At 51.8% G+C, this 16,911-nt stretch overlaps 1 protein-coding gene across 2 annotated transcripts; it reads right to left on the bottom strand.

The window, feature by feature from the left end:
* Positions 1-6,537: 6,537 nt before the first annotated feature.
* MMP10 (matrix metallopeptidase 10) lies at positions 6,538-16,261 on the bottom strand. 2 transcript variants are annotated; one of them, XM_046017793.1, is made up of 10 exons: positions 16,106-16,261; positions 15,282-15,523; positions 14,989-15,137; positions 14,730-14,855; positions 13,170-13,334; positions 12,845-12,989; positions 11,331-11,464; positions 8,735-8,894; positions 7,973-8,073; positions 6,538-6,903 (listed from the first exon to the last, which is right to left on the bottom strand). In XM_046017793.1, the coding sequence occupies exons 1-10, from the start codon at positions 16,208-16,210 to the stop codon at positions 6,803-6,805; spliced, it is 1,428 nt and encodes a 475-aa protein (XP_045873749.1). In that variant the 5' UTR covers positions 16,211-16,261; the 3' UTR covers positions 6,538-6,802. The 2 variants fall into 2 exon arrangements, with proteins under 2 accessions (XP_045873749.1, XP_045873750.1); XM_046017794.1 differs by having other exon boundaries at positions 15,282-15,470; positions 16,106-16,257.
* Positions 16,262-16,911: the final 650 nt, after the last annotated feature.

Genomic DNA, 16,911 nt, shown 5'->3' with positions numbered 1-16,911 from the left:
GGCAAATGAATCATGACAAAGACAAGGTCAGGTGTGAAGTGAGCTTTGTGCAGAGTTCGGACTCAACAGTTTCATATCCTGAACAAAATTTCCCGCTCTTCATGATGGGTTCACAAGAGGAAGCTGCAGACAGTCACCTCCAAAATGGGCACCAAAGGGGCCTCTTCTTTTCTTGAGTCTCACCAGACATCTTTGGAGATCCCAAGCATCACATGTCCTCTAGCCCCTCTGTGCCACTGCACACACCGTCCCCTGCCCTGGGGACGCCCTCCCTCCCCTGCCCTGCGGCTGGCGACCCCCACTCTCCACTCTCAGGTCCGACGTCCTTTCCTCCCCAGGATCACGGACCTGCTTCTGCTTCACTCAGAGACCCTTTCTTGGCCGCTGCTTCATGCCCACCGTGGCGCCCTTGAGGAGGCGAGAGCGGTAAACGATTCGGGAAGGCTGCAGCCTGACACGGAGTAAACAGGGGTTACAGCGCAGTGTGACAAGTGTTTTGGGAGCGTGATGTGCTTTTCCTTACTGGATAGTGGGACCGAGCCCCTTGTAGGCGACCCACAGCTCCGTGAGTTTCCCATTATGGCCACAGCACTGGGTACCCAGTCACCAGGCCGCTCGCTTCTCCGTCCCGCTGTGGGGCATGTAGAGTCTGGAGAGCAGGGCCGTGTCCGCAATGTCCCCAGCCCAGTGCCCGCACTGCGGCGGACCTCACAGGGCCTGTGAGGTCACGGGGGCGCAGGAGCAAGAAGGCGGAACCCCACTGGCCTCGGGAGGCTGCTCGGCCGAGCCCTCAGCTCCCACGAGGAGAGTGACACGGCTTCTTCCTGGACCAGCTTGCCACTCCGGTCCCTCGTGTCCGAGACATGAACACCTCCCGCCAGGTGTTGAGGCTCATGCCAGGCTTGGGATGAAACGGCTCTGAGGCTCCTCTCCCTTCTCTGGGCCCCCAGTGACTTTTCAGGTCACTTTCCACTGCGGCCCTGCACGGTGTCCCCTCGGTCCCCCACCGAGCCAGACCTCTCCTTGCTGGTCAGCTCCGGACCGGGGACTGGGGTGTCTCTGTGCGTCCCCAGCACAGCTCACGGGTTCTCGGCCACACCTGCTCCTCCCGTCACTGTGCCTCCTCTTCCCTCTCCTCGTCCCTCCATCTGTTCCTCTCTCCCCGACCCCCTCGTCTGCCTCACTGTCTCTCACCTCTCTCCTCCCTCTCTCCCCGTCTGGCTCCGACTCTCCTACGTCTCTTGATTTCTCTGCACAGGTGTCTTTGACACGTGGACTTCACGACTGTGAGAACTCAAACACACGGGACGTGTTATCACTCACAATTCCCTCAGCTCCTCGGAGCACTGTGATCGTGCCGCGTGGTGCCTGATAAGGAGCCTGGGAAATGCAGGAAGAGAAAGGACGATACCCCAAACCACCTACGGGCTTCCCTGACCAATTTTCCCCACTTCAAGAATGTGCCTTAAGGCTCACGCTGGACACAGTCGCACGTCTGTCCATGTCAAGGGCTCACTGACAAACGGAGCTCCTGGCGGTGGGACAGTTCTGTCCCCAAACCTTTAGCAGAACTGGATTTTGACCCGAATTATCTGCATCCTTGTCACCTGCCCATGACCCACCTAACATTGCTCTCTGTTACATAATCGTTGCTGATTTTAAAATCACCACAAACTGAGGGCTTAATATGTTACTTATTTTAGTTTCTGGGGCATGAGAGTCTGAATACGGCTCAGCAGGGTTCGCGCAAACAATCCCAAGGCCCTGGCTGGCGGCCTGCCCATTGGGGAGGGGTGCGGGGACTCTACTTCCAAACTCAGGCTGTACTCACTTCCATTCCTTCCCGCCTCGTTCCCACCATCCTATGGCGGCTCACTGATGAGCTCTGGCCTGTTTGCAACCTCAGCAGTCCTCTGTCTCCCCGAAGCCAGAGTCACTCGATCCTTCCTCTAGGAGAAGGCATTCGTCTTCCAGATCCCTGAACCACAGCTGACCAGAGGCAAGGGTCCCTAAAGCATCCGCTGCACCCCCACTGGGAGCCCTCATCCACCGACCCCAGGGCTGGTCTTGTCCTGCCGTGGGGTCCAAATCCATCTTCCCGCCTGGATGGCCCAGTGTCGCCGAGTTCCTCCCCGAGTTCCTTCCTGCGGGGTTCTCCACGGACCCATCCTCAAACCTCATTGGCTTGACTCCATCATGGCTGGCCTCGGATTTGTGCCCCTCTGGATGTGTTTGCCCCCAGGGTTGAGTCTCATCAGCGCTCGCATTGGCAACCATTTCTTGCTCTAAGAAGTGGGTTATGCGTAAACGGATCACAAGACTTACAGATCCCTGTGGGGAGACGCTTCTGTGCGGGAGGCTCTCGCGGACAAGGTGGACAATGACCCAGGCGTGGCGGGGTGGCCGGTCTTCCAGGTCAGGCCGGTGGGAGGACCGCGAGGCGGGGAACGTGAGCACCAGCGTGCGGCGGACGGTGGTGAGACGGTCCCCTCTGCCACTCTCTAGCCGAAGCCCTTACTGCGCTGTCTCTGTGCACACGGCACGGGCAGAGTTCAGAGGACACGGCAACAAGAGGATGTGCCTGTGAGCCAAACAGCAAGTCAAAGTTGACGGAGATTTCAAGATGAGGGTGTAAGAAGAAAGGGTGCTGTTATCTGAACCAGGGAGGGTGGAAGAGGGACGGAGAGTCCAGCGAGGCCGTCTACACTAGGGAATGATGGAATTGCTGGAGTCAGGTCTCTCCTCTCTCCAGGAGCCTGGAGGAGGCCACTCAGCATTGCTGAGCCGAGTCTCAAAGTGCGCACAGAGAGTCATGCGCCAGCACTTGGCCGCGGGCCCCGAGGGTGAGCAGGATCAGTTTTGTCTCGGTGCCAAGGGTCCTGACCGTTTGGATAGGCTGAGGTCCGCAGAGTCAGGAAGGGCTGAGAGGTCGTGTGGCTATCTCGGGGAACCACAAGCTCAGCGAACTTGTGTGGCTGTGAAAGCAATGACATTAATTAGTGGGGACAAAGTGAAACGAGACTGGGTTGACCTGAGAATGGTCTACTGATCTAGCGTCAGGAAGCAAGATGTTGGGAGCCGGAGAGTTCTGGCGCGGACTCCTGTTGACCGTGGGCCTGTTGCTGACCCCGGGAAGGGCCATCCTTCTGAGCCACCGTTTCTGTGGCAGGCAGACGGCACTGTCCGCCACAGTTCCGGCGAGGACCAGCCAGTCCTGTACATGTAAAGCTCCTTGTACGGAGCGATAGATGGGGAGCCCACTTTTTCTCACCCCTCAGCCAGATGACGGCATCCGGCAGCCCGGACACGGAAGGGAGCCATCTGGGAAGCATCTCCCAAGACTGTGCACACTTTGCCCTTTCTCACCTCCCACCATTTGAGCTGGAAAACGCCGATGCTGCGGTCTCTCCGTCCCTTCTGTCCCTGCCCCGCCCCCCAGCCACAGCAGCGTGTGAGGTTGGGGTTAGCCGCCTCCCACCTTCACGCGTCTCAGCCAGTCACGGGGTCCTCGCTCTTTCCCACAGCGCCTGACTCCGTGCGGCCCGGGACCGGGGCAGCTCGACCAGAGGGGAGTGGAGCCCTGTTTGGTGGCCAGAGACCACGTACTGAAGAGAGAGGTAAAGGCTGCAGCTTCCAGGCCCCCGCGACATCCAGCCTGAAGGCCACAGCGTCATTCTGAGTGCGGAGCCGAACCGCAGAGAGGAAGCCCTTGGGGACGGTCCTCGGACGTTTCCCGTTAGTCTGCGAGCCTCTCGGCCCATCCTCGCCCCGATCACCCCTGGACGCTGTGCTCAGATTTCCTTCCTTCCTTCCTTCTGATTTGTTCTGTCGTGTTAGTCACCGTCCAGGACGTCATCCGTGTTTGGTGTCGTGCTCCGCGATTCATCGCTTGCGGGGAGCACCCGGGGCTCCGCGCCGCCCGCGCCCTGCTGACACCCCCCGCCGGGTCCCTGCGCGTGGCCGCCCGCGCTGCCGCCGTGGGGATGGCGCTGGCAGGGCTCGCGTGGCCTGAGCAGGGAGCCGCTGTGCCGGCCCGGCCTCCTCTCGCCTCCCGTCCGCGCGGCCGTTTCCCGCGGGAGCCCTCGCTCTGACACGGCAGATGAAGGGGGCTCGTTACACTGTTGTTCGCAAAATCAAATACGGTTACATTTGGGGGTGAAACGAGGCTGAGGGACACGCTCGTGAGTGCGCAGCACAGACGGGCAGACGTGGGCGCTGGCGGCCGGGCTCACGCCCGGGAAAGACGGCAGGGAGCTGGGAGGGAGACACTTCCCAGTGAGTAACGTTTTTCCTCTTTGGACTTTGGGCTGTTCGTGTGGACTCCCCCTCAAGAATCTCACGTAAAATATTTGAAGGAGAAATTTAAATATTGCATATTTTTGCACAAGAAAATCCTCTTGGTTATGTTGGTGGTTATGACAAGGATTTCTGACTCCACTCGGGCTCCCGGTGGGACGGCGCTGCTGGGTCCTGCCCTTGGCTGAGGCAGGGCACGTCTCCTTCGGCCGATGACGTGTGCCCAGAAGCGTGTTTGTTCCAGCCCTGCGGGGCCTTAGAGGCCGGGGAGGAACGTAGCAACAGCACTTTCCCTCTGCGCGGTGACCTTCCGGGGTGGCCATTCCGTCCCCTGGGTCTTGAACGGGGACAGCCTGGAGCAGAAATCCCACCAGGGCCCGTGATGGCTTTCAGTCTTACCCAGAGAGACCGGGGAGCCGGGTGTCCCCGCCGCGCGGCCCAGGGTGAGCAACACTCGGGTCGGCAGACCCGGTCCCCCGCCATTCTCCCCCCTGTAGCCTCTCCGCGCACCCCCACCTCGTCCCACGACTTCACAGGCGTCCCTGCCTCCCACAACTTCATGTCCCGTGTGCTGGGCTCCGGGACCTTCCACCTGACGGCCCGACAACGCCTTCCCTTGGTTATTTCACAGGAATCGCTAAATTAGGAAAAGGAGTTGGTTCGTCCTCACTCTTACCCATGTCCCCCAGAACTGCTCCTCTCCCCGGCCCCCCTCGACGACCCTAGAGCCACAGCTACAGCAGGTGCTCAGGCCAGAAACCACTCGTGGTTCTCATTCTGAACCCTGTCCTACCCTCCGGACCAGCCTGTTGCTGAGTCCGGATGACGCGCAGATGACATCTCCAGTCTCCGTCACCTGTGAGATCCTTTGACTCTCTAGAGAGCTCGTCCTACCTACGCCCTGGATCGTGTCGCTTTTCCGCTTAGAAACTCCTCCAACGGGGCGCCTGGGTGGCTCAGTGGGTTAAGCCTCTGCCTTCGGCTCAGGTCATGATCCCAGGGTCCTGGGATCGAGGCCCCCATCGGGCTCTCTGCTGGCAGGGAGCCTGCCTCCCCCTCTCTCTCTGCCTGCCTCTCTGACTACTTGTGATCTCTGTCTGTCAAATAAATAAATTTTAAAAATCTTAAAAAAAAAAAAAAAAGAAACTCCTCCCGCAAAGCCATGAGGCCCTTGAAGTAAGGCCCGGCTCGTTAATACACAGGACGCAGCGGAGTCCTCCCACCCAGCAACACCTCCTCACGCCACGCCCTCCCCGGACACAAGCAGGCACCACCTTCTCAGCCCCTGGAACATGCCAAGATTGTCCATCTCTGCGCCTGGACGTTATTCTGCATTTTCTCCTTCCAGAGCGGGGAACCTCCTCCCACCGCCCAGCCGGCTGACGGAAGGAGATGCTCTTCTCCCTGCGCTACGGTCCCAGGACGGTGTTCTTGAGCAGCGGGACTTCAGCGGGCAGCTCTCCCCCGCCCCAACACCCTTCTCCCCGTCACTGTGTCATTGCTCTAATAACATCCTCATAATTATCCATAGGTTTGTGTTGGTCGTGCTTGATTCCTGACTCCCACCAGCGGAACTCGAAGAGGTTGGGCTCCGTGAGTCTCCCTCACTGCCCGACTCCTCATCCTCGAGACCGTGTCTATGATCTGAGTGAATCGGGAGGAGAGGGAGCAAGTCCCCAGGGGCCCCCGGCGGGGTGGGAGGCACATGACTCCAGGGCCGCGAGCCTGTCCCCGGTCGGCAAATGCTCAGAGTCTGTGACTACTCGGGCATTACCGCCGAGAAAACGGGAAGCAGAGAACATTCTACTGACGAGCGAGGACGATGGGAGAAACTGGGTTTCCAGAGCCGTCAAGAGGCACCACTGAGAGAACATTTGGGTTAAAAAAAAAAGGCGCTGGATTTCAGACTAGTTTTGTTTCATGTAAGTGAGAACACACTGCACGATCTGCTTCTTAAACGCAAACATTCTAGAACTGTTTCCCGACTTTGTCCAGACCCAGTCCTACAGGATGACTGTTGACCAAGCTCTTTCCTCCTCAGGTTTGTAAGGAGCACGTAAAGGTCCGGAGGTGGAAAGAACGTCCTGTGGGTGCAGGGACAGAGAACGAGGGAGGGCACACGACCGCCCCGGCCTCCGGCCAAGAAGGTTCCTCCTTCTACACCCACGGACAGAACTTCAGGGAAGGGCTCAACCCACACTGCAGTCATTGTGTTAAAAGTGAATTATTCTAGGAAGAAGGGACGGGTCAAAACTAAAAATCTTTATTAAACAGCAAATAAAAGGCCCACGGAGACACATTCTCTGCCTGGCGCCCGCCGTTGCCTCCCACTTCCATTCAGTGTGATCCGACAGCAAGTAAAGGGGCCCAGATCAATGCTCCAGGACCGCAGACGTGTCTAAGGAGCTCTCTTTGGCCACTAAACAGAGGGGGAAACTCATCATTCTGACTTATAACACATTAGGTGAATAATCATTTTGCTCACTGGCATCGGCCTCTGCCCCGTCTAACAGTCTAACCAGCTGTTGCTCTTCCATGTGCGCGTTACCGCCCTGGCATTGGGGTCAAACGCAAACTGCAATGGTCCTCTGAAGAAATAGAAAAACCCTGGAAATACAGACGAGGGCAATAATGAGACATCTTCGAGTGAATCCATTCTGCACCACGCATAACTCAGAACCGGTGAGCTAGGGCAGGACGGCCCTGAGGAGTGGCTCGCGTGTGCCACGGTGCTATGTGTTTACAGGCTTCGTGGCATCTCTCCTTTCTGGAAAAATGGGAGGGGCCACTAGTGAGAGCAAAGTGAGAATGAGGGAGTTTGTGGTTTCCCCAAGTATCACCTCTAAGGAAAGATGGAGGGAGAATTCCGTCCCTTGGACTTCAGAGCCAGAGCTCTTAAAACATTACATCATGCAGTCTCTAAAGTAATAAAATTCTATGGTATTTTATTTATTTTTTTTAATTTTCTTTAAATCTATGGTATTTTAAATACTCCCGCTTCCCCCACTAGGTCCTAAAGTGCAGCGTGGGGGGCAGTTGGACCCAAGAGAATCAGACCACCTGTACAAAGCCCCAGAGGCCCACTGCCCACTCCATACGCACCAAAGTCAAGTGTCTTAGTGACAAGATCACGAGCCGCATGTGTTAGGATCATCAAACCCTCGCATCTCCCTGCAAATTCCCTCAGAACGAGCACAGCTGTTACCTTCTCATCTGCCCGTTACCAGGGATCAAATTTTGTCTCTCTGGAGGATACAGGAAGACACTATTTTTTTTAACGAATGAATTATTTAATGTAGGCAATTCGAGACTGCCGCAGAAGTCCAGGCAGGTCTGGATGGGATGGGAGAGAGCAGGTAGGAGGATGAGAAAGGAGAATGACAACCTGCCGTTAGTAACCCTAGCTCACACCTAGTTGTGTGTTTAGACCAATGTAGCGACCTGAGTCATATGGTGTGAGAAAGCACCCTTTGGCTGTATGGGCAGGTATGAAGCAGAGACTTGGAAATTATTCAGGAAAAACAAAATTTAAACTCAATGACAGAAACTAGAAAGTTAAAATGTTCAGAAGTTTAGAATAAAAAGGGTATAAGATTGAGTGATTTGAAAATTGTTCGGATTCTCCACGTGATGCCCCCGAGCATCCCCATTGGCAACGAAAGGAGTGCCTCCTTACCAAAGTGCTGAAACACGGCGTCAACCTCCGCAACCCCGGGAAAGTCATCCGCAGTCCGTCTGGGGAAGCCTTGCTCCATGGACTGGCTGTTTTCATCAAATCTGTACCGAGTGAAGGAAACACAGCTCCACGTCACGCACACCGTAGTGTTACTGCCCCAGTGTGGCATCCCAGATCACTCTCAAGTCAGGGGGAAACAAGTGTCAACCATTTTTAGGACTATAAAAATTTATCACTTTCCCGGACGATAAGCTTAGCCCAGAAACCAGCATTTCCTCCAGGCACCAAAGTATCAGGCTGTGCCATGGGGGGTTCTCTCTACATGTGTCCGAGGTCAAGTCTCCAAGCCTCGACCCAGGGCCCTGATGCTTTCCTGCCGGAGATGCTTGAGCACCACAAGTACAAGACATGGGAAGTGAGTTCATCACTTGGCTGAAAACCTCCTGGTTTGCTCTCCCACCTGCCCTGTAGACCCCGTCTCTACAGCCTGACACACCTGTACGTCCCGCAGGGGCCTGGGGTCTGACGACGCAGGTGGCCTCTCCTGACGCCTTCTGGGGTCTGGGTCTATGACCCAGTGCCCAGCCATTCTGAGAGCCCTTTATCACATGGGAGAAGCCGAGTACCCTTAAGTCGTCGTCTTCACAGTCAGAAAGCTGGGCATTAGAGCCCAGTAGCGGGTGGCAGTGGGGGAGTCCCTTCAAGAAAGAGGGTCATTTCCCTAACGAGGCTTCCAACGCAGCCGTTCCATCCGGGTCTTACCGCCAGTATTTGTCCCCTACGAAGAAGTACGTTTTCTTCTTTTCCATATCAGAAAGGGCCGCGTCAATTTTCCCCACGGTGGCAGGAAAGCCCAGGGTGCCGATGCCTTTCGGGTAGCCTGCTTGAGCCTCCGTCCCTCTCACGGCCCAGAACTGACGTCCTGTGGAGAAAGGAAAGCCAAGAAATTTTAGTGGAGACTTGTGGTTTTAGTACATTCTTGGGCAAAACCGGAAGCCTGGGTTTTAATTCCAACCGCTAACCCAAAGCCCAGGCGATAGCTGGTATTTCACCAACATTCCCCGAGTGAGCGAGTGAGTCAATGAGCCGTTACCTCTGGTCCCTGCCCTTTCCGGGTCGTGTGTTTATTATCGATAAATACGAGAGTTTATTACAGTTTATAACTACGGTGACTGGTCGTGGTCACCGGTGACTTCTTAACCCAAGTGTCTAATGTGGAGCTGTTCGTGTGTGCGTGTCACTCAGTCGGTTGCTATGGGACAGTGTCCCTGGGATCTCGTGGTCACAGGTCCGGACTGTGCTTCTTCTGACATCTCAGGAAGCCACCCGGAGTTCAGCGACTCAGGGCAGTGGGACCCCCAGCGTCTCTGCTTCTCCTCCTCACACCTCCCCTCCAGGCCAACCCCGACCCCCACCTTGCATCCCCACGGCCCACGCGTCTGAAACGCCCGTCCGTCCACCGTGCGGCTCTCGGGCCTCGCCCGGGTGAGGCCGTTCCCGTCCATCAGCTCCAGCGCGGTCTCCCTGGGGGTAGACGGCACCTTCTGCCCTGAAGACCTTTTCTACCCTCTACGCGCTCAGCCGCTGTCCACACGGCAAAGTTCTCCTGCAACGCGCATCCTGAACCACACCTCCTCCACTCCGCCTCCTGGGTGTGGGGCCGGGGCTGGACGCTCCGCCCGGCTCTGCCCGCGGGTCACGCCCACGACCTCATCTCTGCTGCCTTCTCTAGAACAGGAGCCTCGCTCGGGCTCGCGGTCCGCCAGGGAGCACAGCGCCGGCTCGTTGCAGGACTAAGTAAGCGTCAGATCAACTAACGGATGAGCGCCGCACTTCAGAGCTCTGACACCCTGCACAGCGTCACAACGTTTCGTTGACTCCTCATGAGAGTGAGACTGTCAGAAATACCTAACTTTGAAAAATGTCGAGGTTTAACCATTTCCCCCAAAACTTAAGAGTCAAGGGAAAAAATTAAAAATGGAAATTGAAAAAAGAAACTTTAAAAATAAACAAAATTATAAACACGACATTTCAAACCTTGTAGGAATGAAGCAAAAGCTGAGAAGAAAGGGGTATTTGCAGGTATATAAGTTTACACCAGAAAAGAAGAAAGGGCTGCAAGTTAAGGACCAAGCTTAAGCTGTAAAACACAACGGAATAAGTTCAAAGACAGCACAGACGGGGCAAAAATGCTGCAGACAGAAACAACTGAAATAGACCATCCAAACACAACAGAGAGGATTAGCAAAGCTGAACGTTCGTTCTCTGAGAGGATCAGTTGTCCCAGAGAGAAGCACGAAGATTCAGTATTAGGAAGGACAAAGGGAGCAAAACTTCAGCAATAATGAAAATAAGAAAATTAACACTCAGAAAGTTCCTTACCAGTTGACTTGAAAACAGACCAAGTTAATAAATTTTTAGAAAAATATGTTAGCAAAACTGATTCAAGAGGTAAGAGCAGCTCAAAGAGGAGATTAACTGTGGGGCGAGTGGAAAGAGCAGTTTTCCAATCTGATACAGGAGCAGAGAGGCCCTGTCTGTCCCATTAGCTACTGCACCCATCCTTGCGCCCACACTGCACTATTTCATCCGCCCAAGTGCTACGATGCAGGACAGTCCTCCTCCTCTTCTTCTTCTCCAGGAGCATCCTGCCTATTCTTTTTAAGATTTTATTTATTTATTTGACAGAGATAGAGCACAAGTAGGCAGAGCAGCAGCAGAGGGAGAGGGAGACGCAGGCTCTCCACTGAGCAAGGAGCCCAATGCAGGGCTCAATCCTAGGACCCAGGACCCAAAGGCAGCTGCTTAACTGACTGAACCACCCAGGGCCCCCATATTACATATTCTACTATACTACTATATTACATTATTACTGTTACATTTCTATAGTAGTTATTACTATTTTTCTATTCATGAACATGGGATAGCAACTATTACTTAGGTCTCATTGGATATTTTATTTTTTTCAATTTTTAAAAAAAGAAATTTTCAATTTTCTCTGTCTCTTTGACAGAGAGAGAGCAAGAGAGTGAACATGAGCAGGAGGAGAGGGAGAGGGAGAATCAGGCTCCCCGCGAGCAGGGAGCCCGATGTGGGGCTCGATCCCAGCACCCTGGGATCATGACCTGAGCCTAAGGCAGACTCTTAACCCACTGAACCAACCAGACACCCTCTCACTGGATATTTAAAATAGAACTTACAGTGTTCTTTGTACACATCCTATTTAAGCATCAACCTTAGGCCTTACAGTAATAAACCAAATAAAATAAATTTAATTTAATGGAGAAAATTCATGTCTTGGTGAAATTGTTGCAATGGAATTGATTTCATCAAATTAAAATTCTTGCATAGCACTTACCTTTAAACACAAAAAGGGTATCTTTGCTTGTAACTTCATACGCAGCATCCAAGCCTGAAGGTAGAGAGGGCCAAAATGTAGAAATCAAATGAAATTCAGGCTCAAGGCTCCAGTGAGATCTGCGCCAGAAATATCTGGAACACACAGAAATTAATTACAATTGTTTTTCTCCTTTACGTATGTAAAGGAACATATTCTCTCTCTTTCAAACAATGGCAACTCAGAAGTCGGTATGGGACCATCTTCCTTCCTGTGATCCCAGGGTAATGAAATCCATGGCCATGTAATTGTTACGCTTTAGCAGTGTTCAAAGGGAAGGAAAAATTCCTCCTGACCTTGAAGCTCTTCCAGCTGGACGAAGAAGTAAATTTATTTGACGCAAACTAACGGGAGAAAAAAAACCCAGAGTTTATTACATGCACAGAGCCCTGTTACGAGACTGAGACCTGAAGACACGACCCGGGCAGGCAGCTGTTACACTTTCGAGGCAGAGCGCACGGAGCCGTGAGGCACCGGCAGGACAAAGGAAACGTAACTCTGGGAGCTTTGGTTGCTGAGGAATTGTAACCGACTTGGGCTGGCAGAGCCCAGTAGCAAAAGGTCACAAGGGCTGTGGACACGGCCTTCTCAGCTCTAAACGCCCCATCTCTGGTGATGAGGACGTGTCTTTACCTCCTGGCACAGGGAGGGCCCCTTTCACCTGAGCGCTCACCCCCTGCTTTCAGGGAGAGAGAGGACGGTCTCGGTGTCCCTCCTGCCCAGGCTGGCTCCTGAGTGACTTCCATTTAAAATATTCGAGATGCCCAAGTGACACATTTAGGGCGGCAGTCACTTGGCCCCAACAGCATTCTAACAGCCCCTGGCAGGTATATTATGCACTCACTAACATTTTTGAAAAAAGTAGCAGGAAAAATATACCTATTCATGTCTGTACGGGAATAGAGTATCTTTGTCAAGGGATGAGGGTGGGTCGAGGTGGTCACCCATACGGTAGAACGAGGCTCTGCAGAGTCCAGACGTGGGAGAGAGATTTCTCCTTTCACTCTGTCTTTTGGTCCTATTTTAATATTGTGCCAGAAACTCTTTTTCTGAAATTAATTTAAATAGTAGCGTTTGTCAGCAAAGGTAAAGATACACTCCTACTTCTAAAGACGCACTGTGCCTTCTGAAACACGGCGGGGCTGATGGGATTTAAATGTAGCAGTTGCTCATTCACTAATTCAACTCACTCACCACGTGCGCCAGGCCTGTTCCAGGCCCTGGGGCCCTAAAAGTGAACCACACACAGAAAACCCCATGCCTTCATCCCGCTACGTTCTAGGGACCCAGAATCATCCTTAACAGGATCCGCATTATTCTAAGCAGATGACAAAATGCAGCAAGAGCCAGATCTGAATGATCTGTTAAATGTAGAGGAAATATTTTCTCAAAACGCTTCTGTCAAGTCTCCGTTCTCATTTCTAAACATCGAACGTCAGAAGAAGAGAGAGGGAAATGGAATCTTCTGGTCTCACCTGTCCTTAAAGAAGAGGATTTCTCCCCTCAGAGTGCTGACCGCATCGAAGGACAAAGCGGGGTCGCACGCGGCTGGGGTTCCCGGTCCTGAAGGCACAGATTCCGTGGGCGCCACGGGGTCATCCGGGGAGACAGGGGGAGATCCTGAAGGGAACAGATGCGGGGAGGCAAACAGAGGGACTGTGACGCTATCGTCCACGTGAGTGCTTTCCCAACACTCTCGGGCTTTGACAGGGACTGCAAATGCGTCGTGCCGTGTTTTTAAGCTCTCCCGAAGACCGGCCCTGCAAAGCTCCCGTGCCTGATGTGTGCAGCCTCGCTCACCGTACAGGGACTGGATGCCGGCCACGTCATCTTGAGAAAGGCGGAAGCGGGCCAGGTCTGTCTGTGCGCTGTAGACTGGGTACATCAGAGCGTGGGGGTCGGCCGAGTGGAAGAGACCCAGGGAGTGGCCAAGTTCATGAGCAGCGACCAGGAATAAGTTGGTTCCTATGTGAAGAACCATGAATGTTCAGACCTCACAGCTGTTTGTTTCATAAACATGCATGTAAGAACACATGCCGGTCATACGGGCTACCCTCAGAACACCGGGCATCTCCTTATTTGTGGACGGGCTCGTTGATGGGCATAGGCCCTACTTAATCATTCTTCAAGGCTGGCTTGAAGTCAAGATAGTGAGAGCTAGTCACCATATTCCTCCTGCCAGGTCTCTCTTTGGTCAGGGAAAGCTGGTCACTTCACCTATAGTGACAATGATACACACCGTTTCTAAAAGATATATTTTTTGGAGGTACCAAGACTACCGTGTCGTCACGTGTGAATCTTCATTGTCTCTACAAATGCAAAGTCGGTTATTGTTCAAATTTGGTAACATGCGCCAGAGACAACCTCATTTGAAATTAATCACAGAGGATTTATGTTATTCCTCAAACTCTTATGCAACAAAAACTGGTCATTTCCTGTGAGGATTTAACCAGAGTTGTTCTTTCTCCTTTTCAAAATAATCCAATAATTTTTGATGGCTAAAAACCTTTCCAGGAGTAGGTGCCAAAAGGGATAGACACAATCTTTAGTTTAAAACAGAAATATGTCCACTAACAGTTTTCTGCAGCCCAAGGACAGCTGAATTCAGCTTTTCTTTATATGATAAACATTTTTTATTGAAATTAATGGTAGAAATAATTTAACCAAACCTCCAAGTAATTATGCAGAAAAGAATAGTTGTTTGAATAAAACAACATTTCTTGCAGCACAAGTTTTTTACTCTCAGTAAAGATGCTCTTTGCATTTGCATTAAAAATTCAAACAATCCTGAAAATAGCAATTTTCTCAACAGTGTGTTTGTAAACTTCAGGAGCCACTTGACAAAAAAAATAACTAAAATGTAGTTCGCTTCAGTCATTGTGTTTAAACCCAGTAAAAGCTTTCAGAATTAATTAAAGAAGAAAGAAAAAGCTCCTAAGCTAGAGATAGTTACAGGTTTACTTAAATAGAGGACTTAGCAATTTCCTTTATTTTCTGACATTTTCGCTGATATTTTAAGAGAAAGAGTCCAATGGAAAGACAAGAAGAAACCCAAGGGCACATTTTAGGTTGGAAGTGATTCAAGGTAATTCATTCTACCTTTATCATTTCCAGTTAAAATCACCAAGAGCATTGTGAAAATGCCCGTTCTAAAACCTCCCTGGGATCCCAAGTTGTGGAAGTAGGATGGAATGATGCCTCCGGGTTTGTGCTTGCTGGGAGCGAAGAAGGAAACGCAGACCTAATTCCACATCGTGGTCGTTTCTATGTTACATTTACTGCTCATTCTGAATGATCCAGGTATTCTCGGATAGTGGTAGACATTACTCCTGAAGCCGTCCTGAGAGGTAGGTGACCCACCTGACTGACCCTCCACCCAGAGTTCATCGTCGTCGAAGTGGGCGTCTCCATAAATGCCAGGCCCGGGCGGGTAGGCATGAGCCAAAACATGTCCCGATCCATCAAAAGGGCTAAAGTCTCCATGATCTAACAGAGAAAGTGTGTTTATTGGAGGGATAGGTAATTCGGATCTCCTTGGAACACCCTCCCCCAACAGCAACTAGATAAATGGATGCATTTCATGCTTTTTGTGGGTTTTTTTTTTGTTTCATTGTTTTACCTCTAACTGCGAAGGAGATCTTTATGTCAGCCTCTCCATCCTCAGCCCTGGAGAAGGTCAGTGGGGTCACCTCCTGCCAGAGGCTCAGGGCTTTCTCAACGGCAGAATCAACAGCGTCTCTTGGCAGATCGGGTGTGTAATTCATAACCCTTCAAGAGAAAAATTGAAGAAGATGCTAGTTTCTCCTGTGATTAGTAAATTTCTTTACTTTCTTTACTAATTAGTAAATTAGTAAATTTCTCCTGTCATTGGTAAAATCTGGGTAGTGTTGAAAACCTCTTTGGACCCTTTACCTGTAGGTAAGGTGGGTTTTGCCCCACTTGGGCATGCCAGGGAAGGTGGTGAAGTCGCCGATGTCAGGAACGCCACACCTGGGCTTACGCATCATCTCCAGAGTGTCCGCGTCCGGCTTCCCTGTCACCTCCAACCCGAGGAACTTCTGCATTTCTCGGATTTTCTCAACGATGGGACCACGGTCCCTTCTAAGAGATGGTTTCACATCTTTTGCAAGGTTGTAGTACTTTTCCAGGTATTGCTAATGGGGTAGTAAAGAACAGAAACACAACATAATAATATAAAAGATCAAATTGGCCTTATTAACTAGTTCATGAGTTGTCAGCAACTCATCTAAGACGTGTAAAGGAGTTCCGTCCAGCTATAGAACAGGAGAGGTTTTTAAAAGCAGAAAGGGGGTCGAAATTTATACTGTTAATGTAGGCCTTGTGCAAGACTGATGTGGGATAAGTTCTTTTGCATACAAACGACAAGTAACGATATGAAAATTATTACCTAAAATTATTTGAAAATCAAAATCCTCCCTATTCAACCACAGAAATTCTAAAGCCAGAGAGGTTTCATGCGTTTTTCCTTTGCTCCTCTCATTTGGCCCCAAAGCAGCTGCTAGTATTTTCTTATATGGAGGAATTCTATGCCCTTCCTGACCCTCGCTTCCCTTCTCTGTTCAGAGCTACAGACAACCCATCTCCAGCACTTGCCGGTTTCATTCAAACACAGTGACCACCAATCCAAGCCTCCTCCGTGTTGCAGGATGAAGCCGGCACATTTGTCCCTGCCCCTGGGACAGGCTGTGGCTGTGGTGGCCGCCATCACCAAGTACCTGCACAAAATCTGTGTCTGAGTCCTCCTTGCTCGCGGCTCCACCCAGTGGGTACGCCGAGCAGACGGGCAGACACAGCAGCACGAGGACGGCGACATGTTCCATTCTCACTCCCTTACTCAAGAGAACACCTGCTGTCAGCTTCCGTGTCTCCGCTCGGGTGGCTGTCCTTTATAGGGGGACCCGTCAGCTTGTATCTGAATAGCATGATTCACACGTGTTTTCTTCTTAATCTGAACATCAAGAATACTCATAAAAATGTAATGTAAGGCCTTCCCCTTTTAGACGTGGATGAAGAAAGAAGGACTGGTTTCCAAGAACTGGTCTCTGTGTTTGCACGGAGGAGGAAGGACGGACTCTTCGCCTCCATGTGTATAGAGAAATGGCCGGGTGACCTGGCAGAATGGTGCCCGAGCAGACATTTCGAAAGCAGGCAGTTTCCTTCTAAAAAGACTAGATTTTAAACTCAAGTATAAGCAGGTTAGGAATGCGTAGATATAACTTTGGTCTAACTGTGGGCACTGTTCTCTAGAAGATCCTAGAAGAGAGATTTCGTTTCTTGAGTTCCAGACCTCAGCCCTTACTGATGTTCAGATGGATTTACGGTCCCCGGGGAAGGGGGTCACTGAGCGGAGGAAGCAGTGCTGGAAAGGAGGGTCTGCTGAGGAAGGAAGGAGCACAAGGACAGTCCTGCCTTGTCCACTCATTCTGAGTGCATGCCAGGCACTCCAGAAAGGACGGCTTGCTCACAGTGACCACTCCTCAAAACTCATTACTTCGCAACAAATTGCATATTATTCTGAAAA

Source organism: Meles meles, chromosome 8 (genome assembly GCF_922984935.1).
Source record: "Meles meles chromosome 8, mMelMel3.1 paternal haplotype, whole genome shotgun sequence".
NCBI classification, from domain to species: domain Eukaryota; kingdom Metazoa; phylum Chordata; class Mammalia; order Carnivora; family Mustelidae; genus Meles; species Meles meles.
Note: the sequence above shows the minus strand (reverse complement) of the source record. Positions and strands in the feature narration are given on the sequence as shown.

Coding starts and splice junctions, on each gene's coding strand:
- MMP10 (XM_046017793.1), bottom strand. CDS start 16,210: ATGGAACATGTCGCCGTCCTCGTGCTGCTGTGTCTGCCCGTCTGCTCG. Junction 14,856..14,988: donor GATCTCCTTCGCAGTTAGAG/GTAAAACAATGA, acceptor TTTCTCTGTTAG/ATCATGGAGACTTTAGCCCT. Junction 12,990..13,169: donor CGGCATCCAGTCCCTGTACG/GTGAGCGAGGCT, acceptor TGTTCCCTTCAG/GATCTCCCCCTGTCTCCCCG.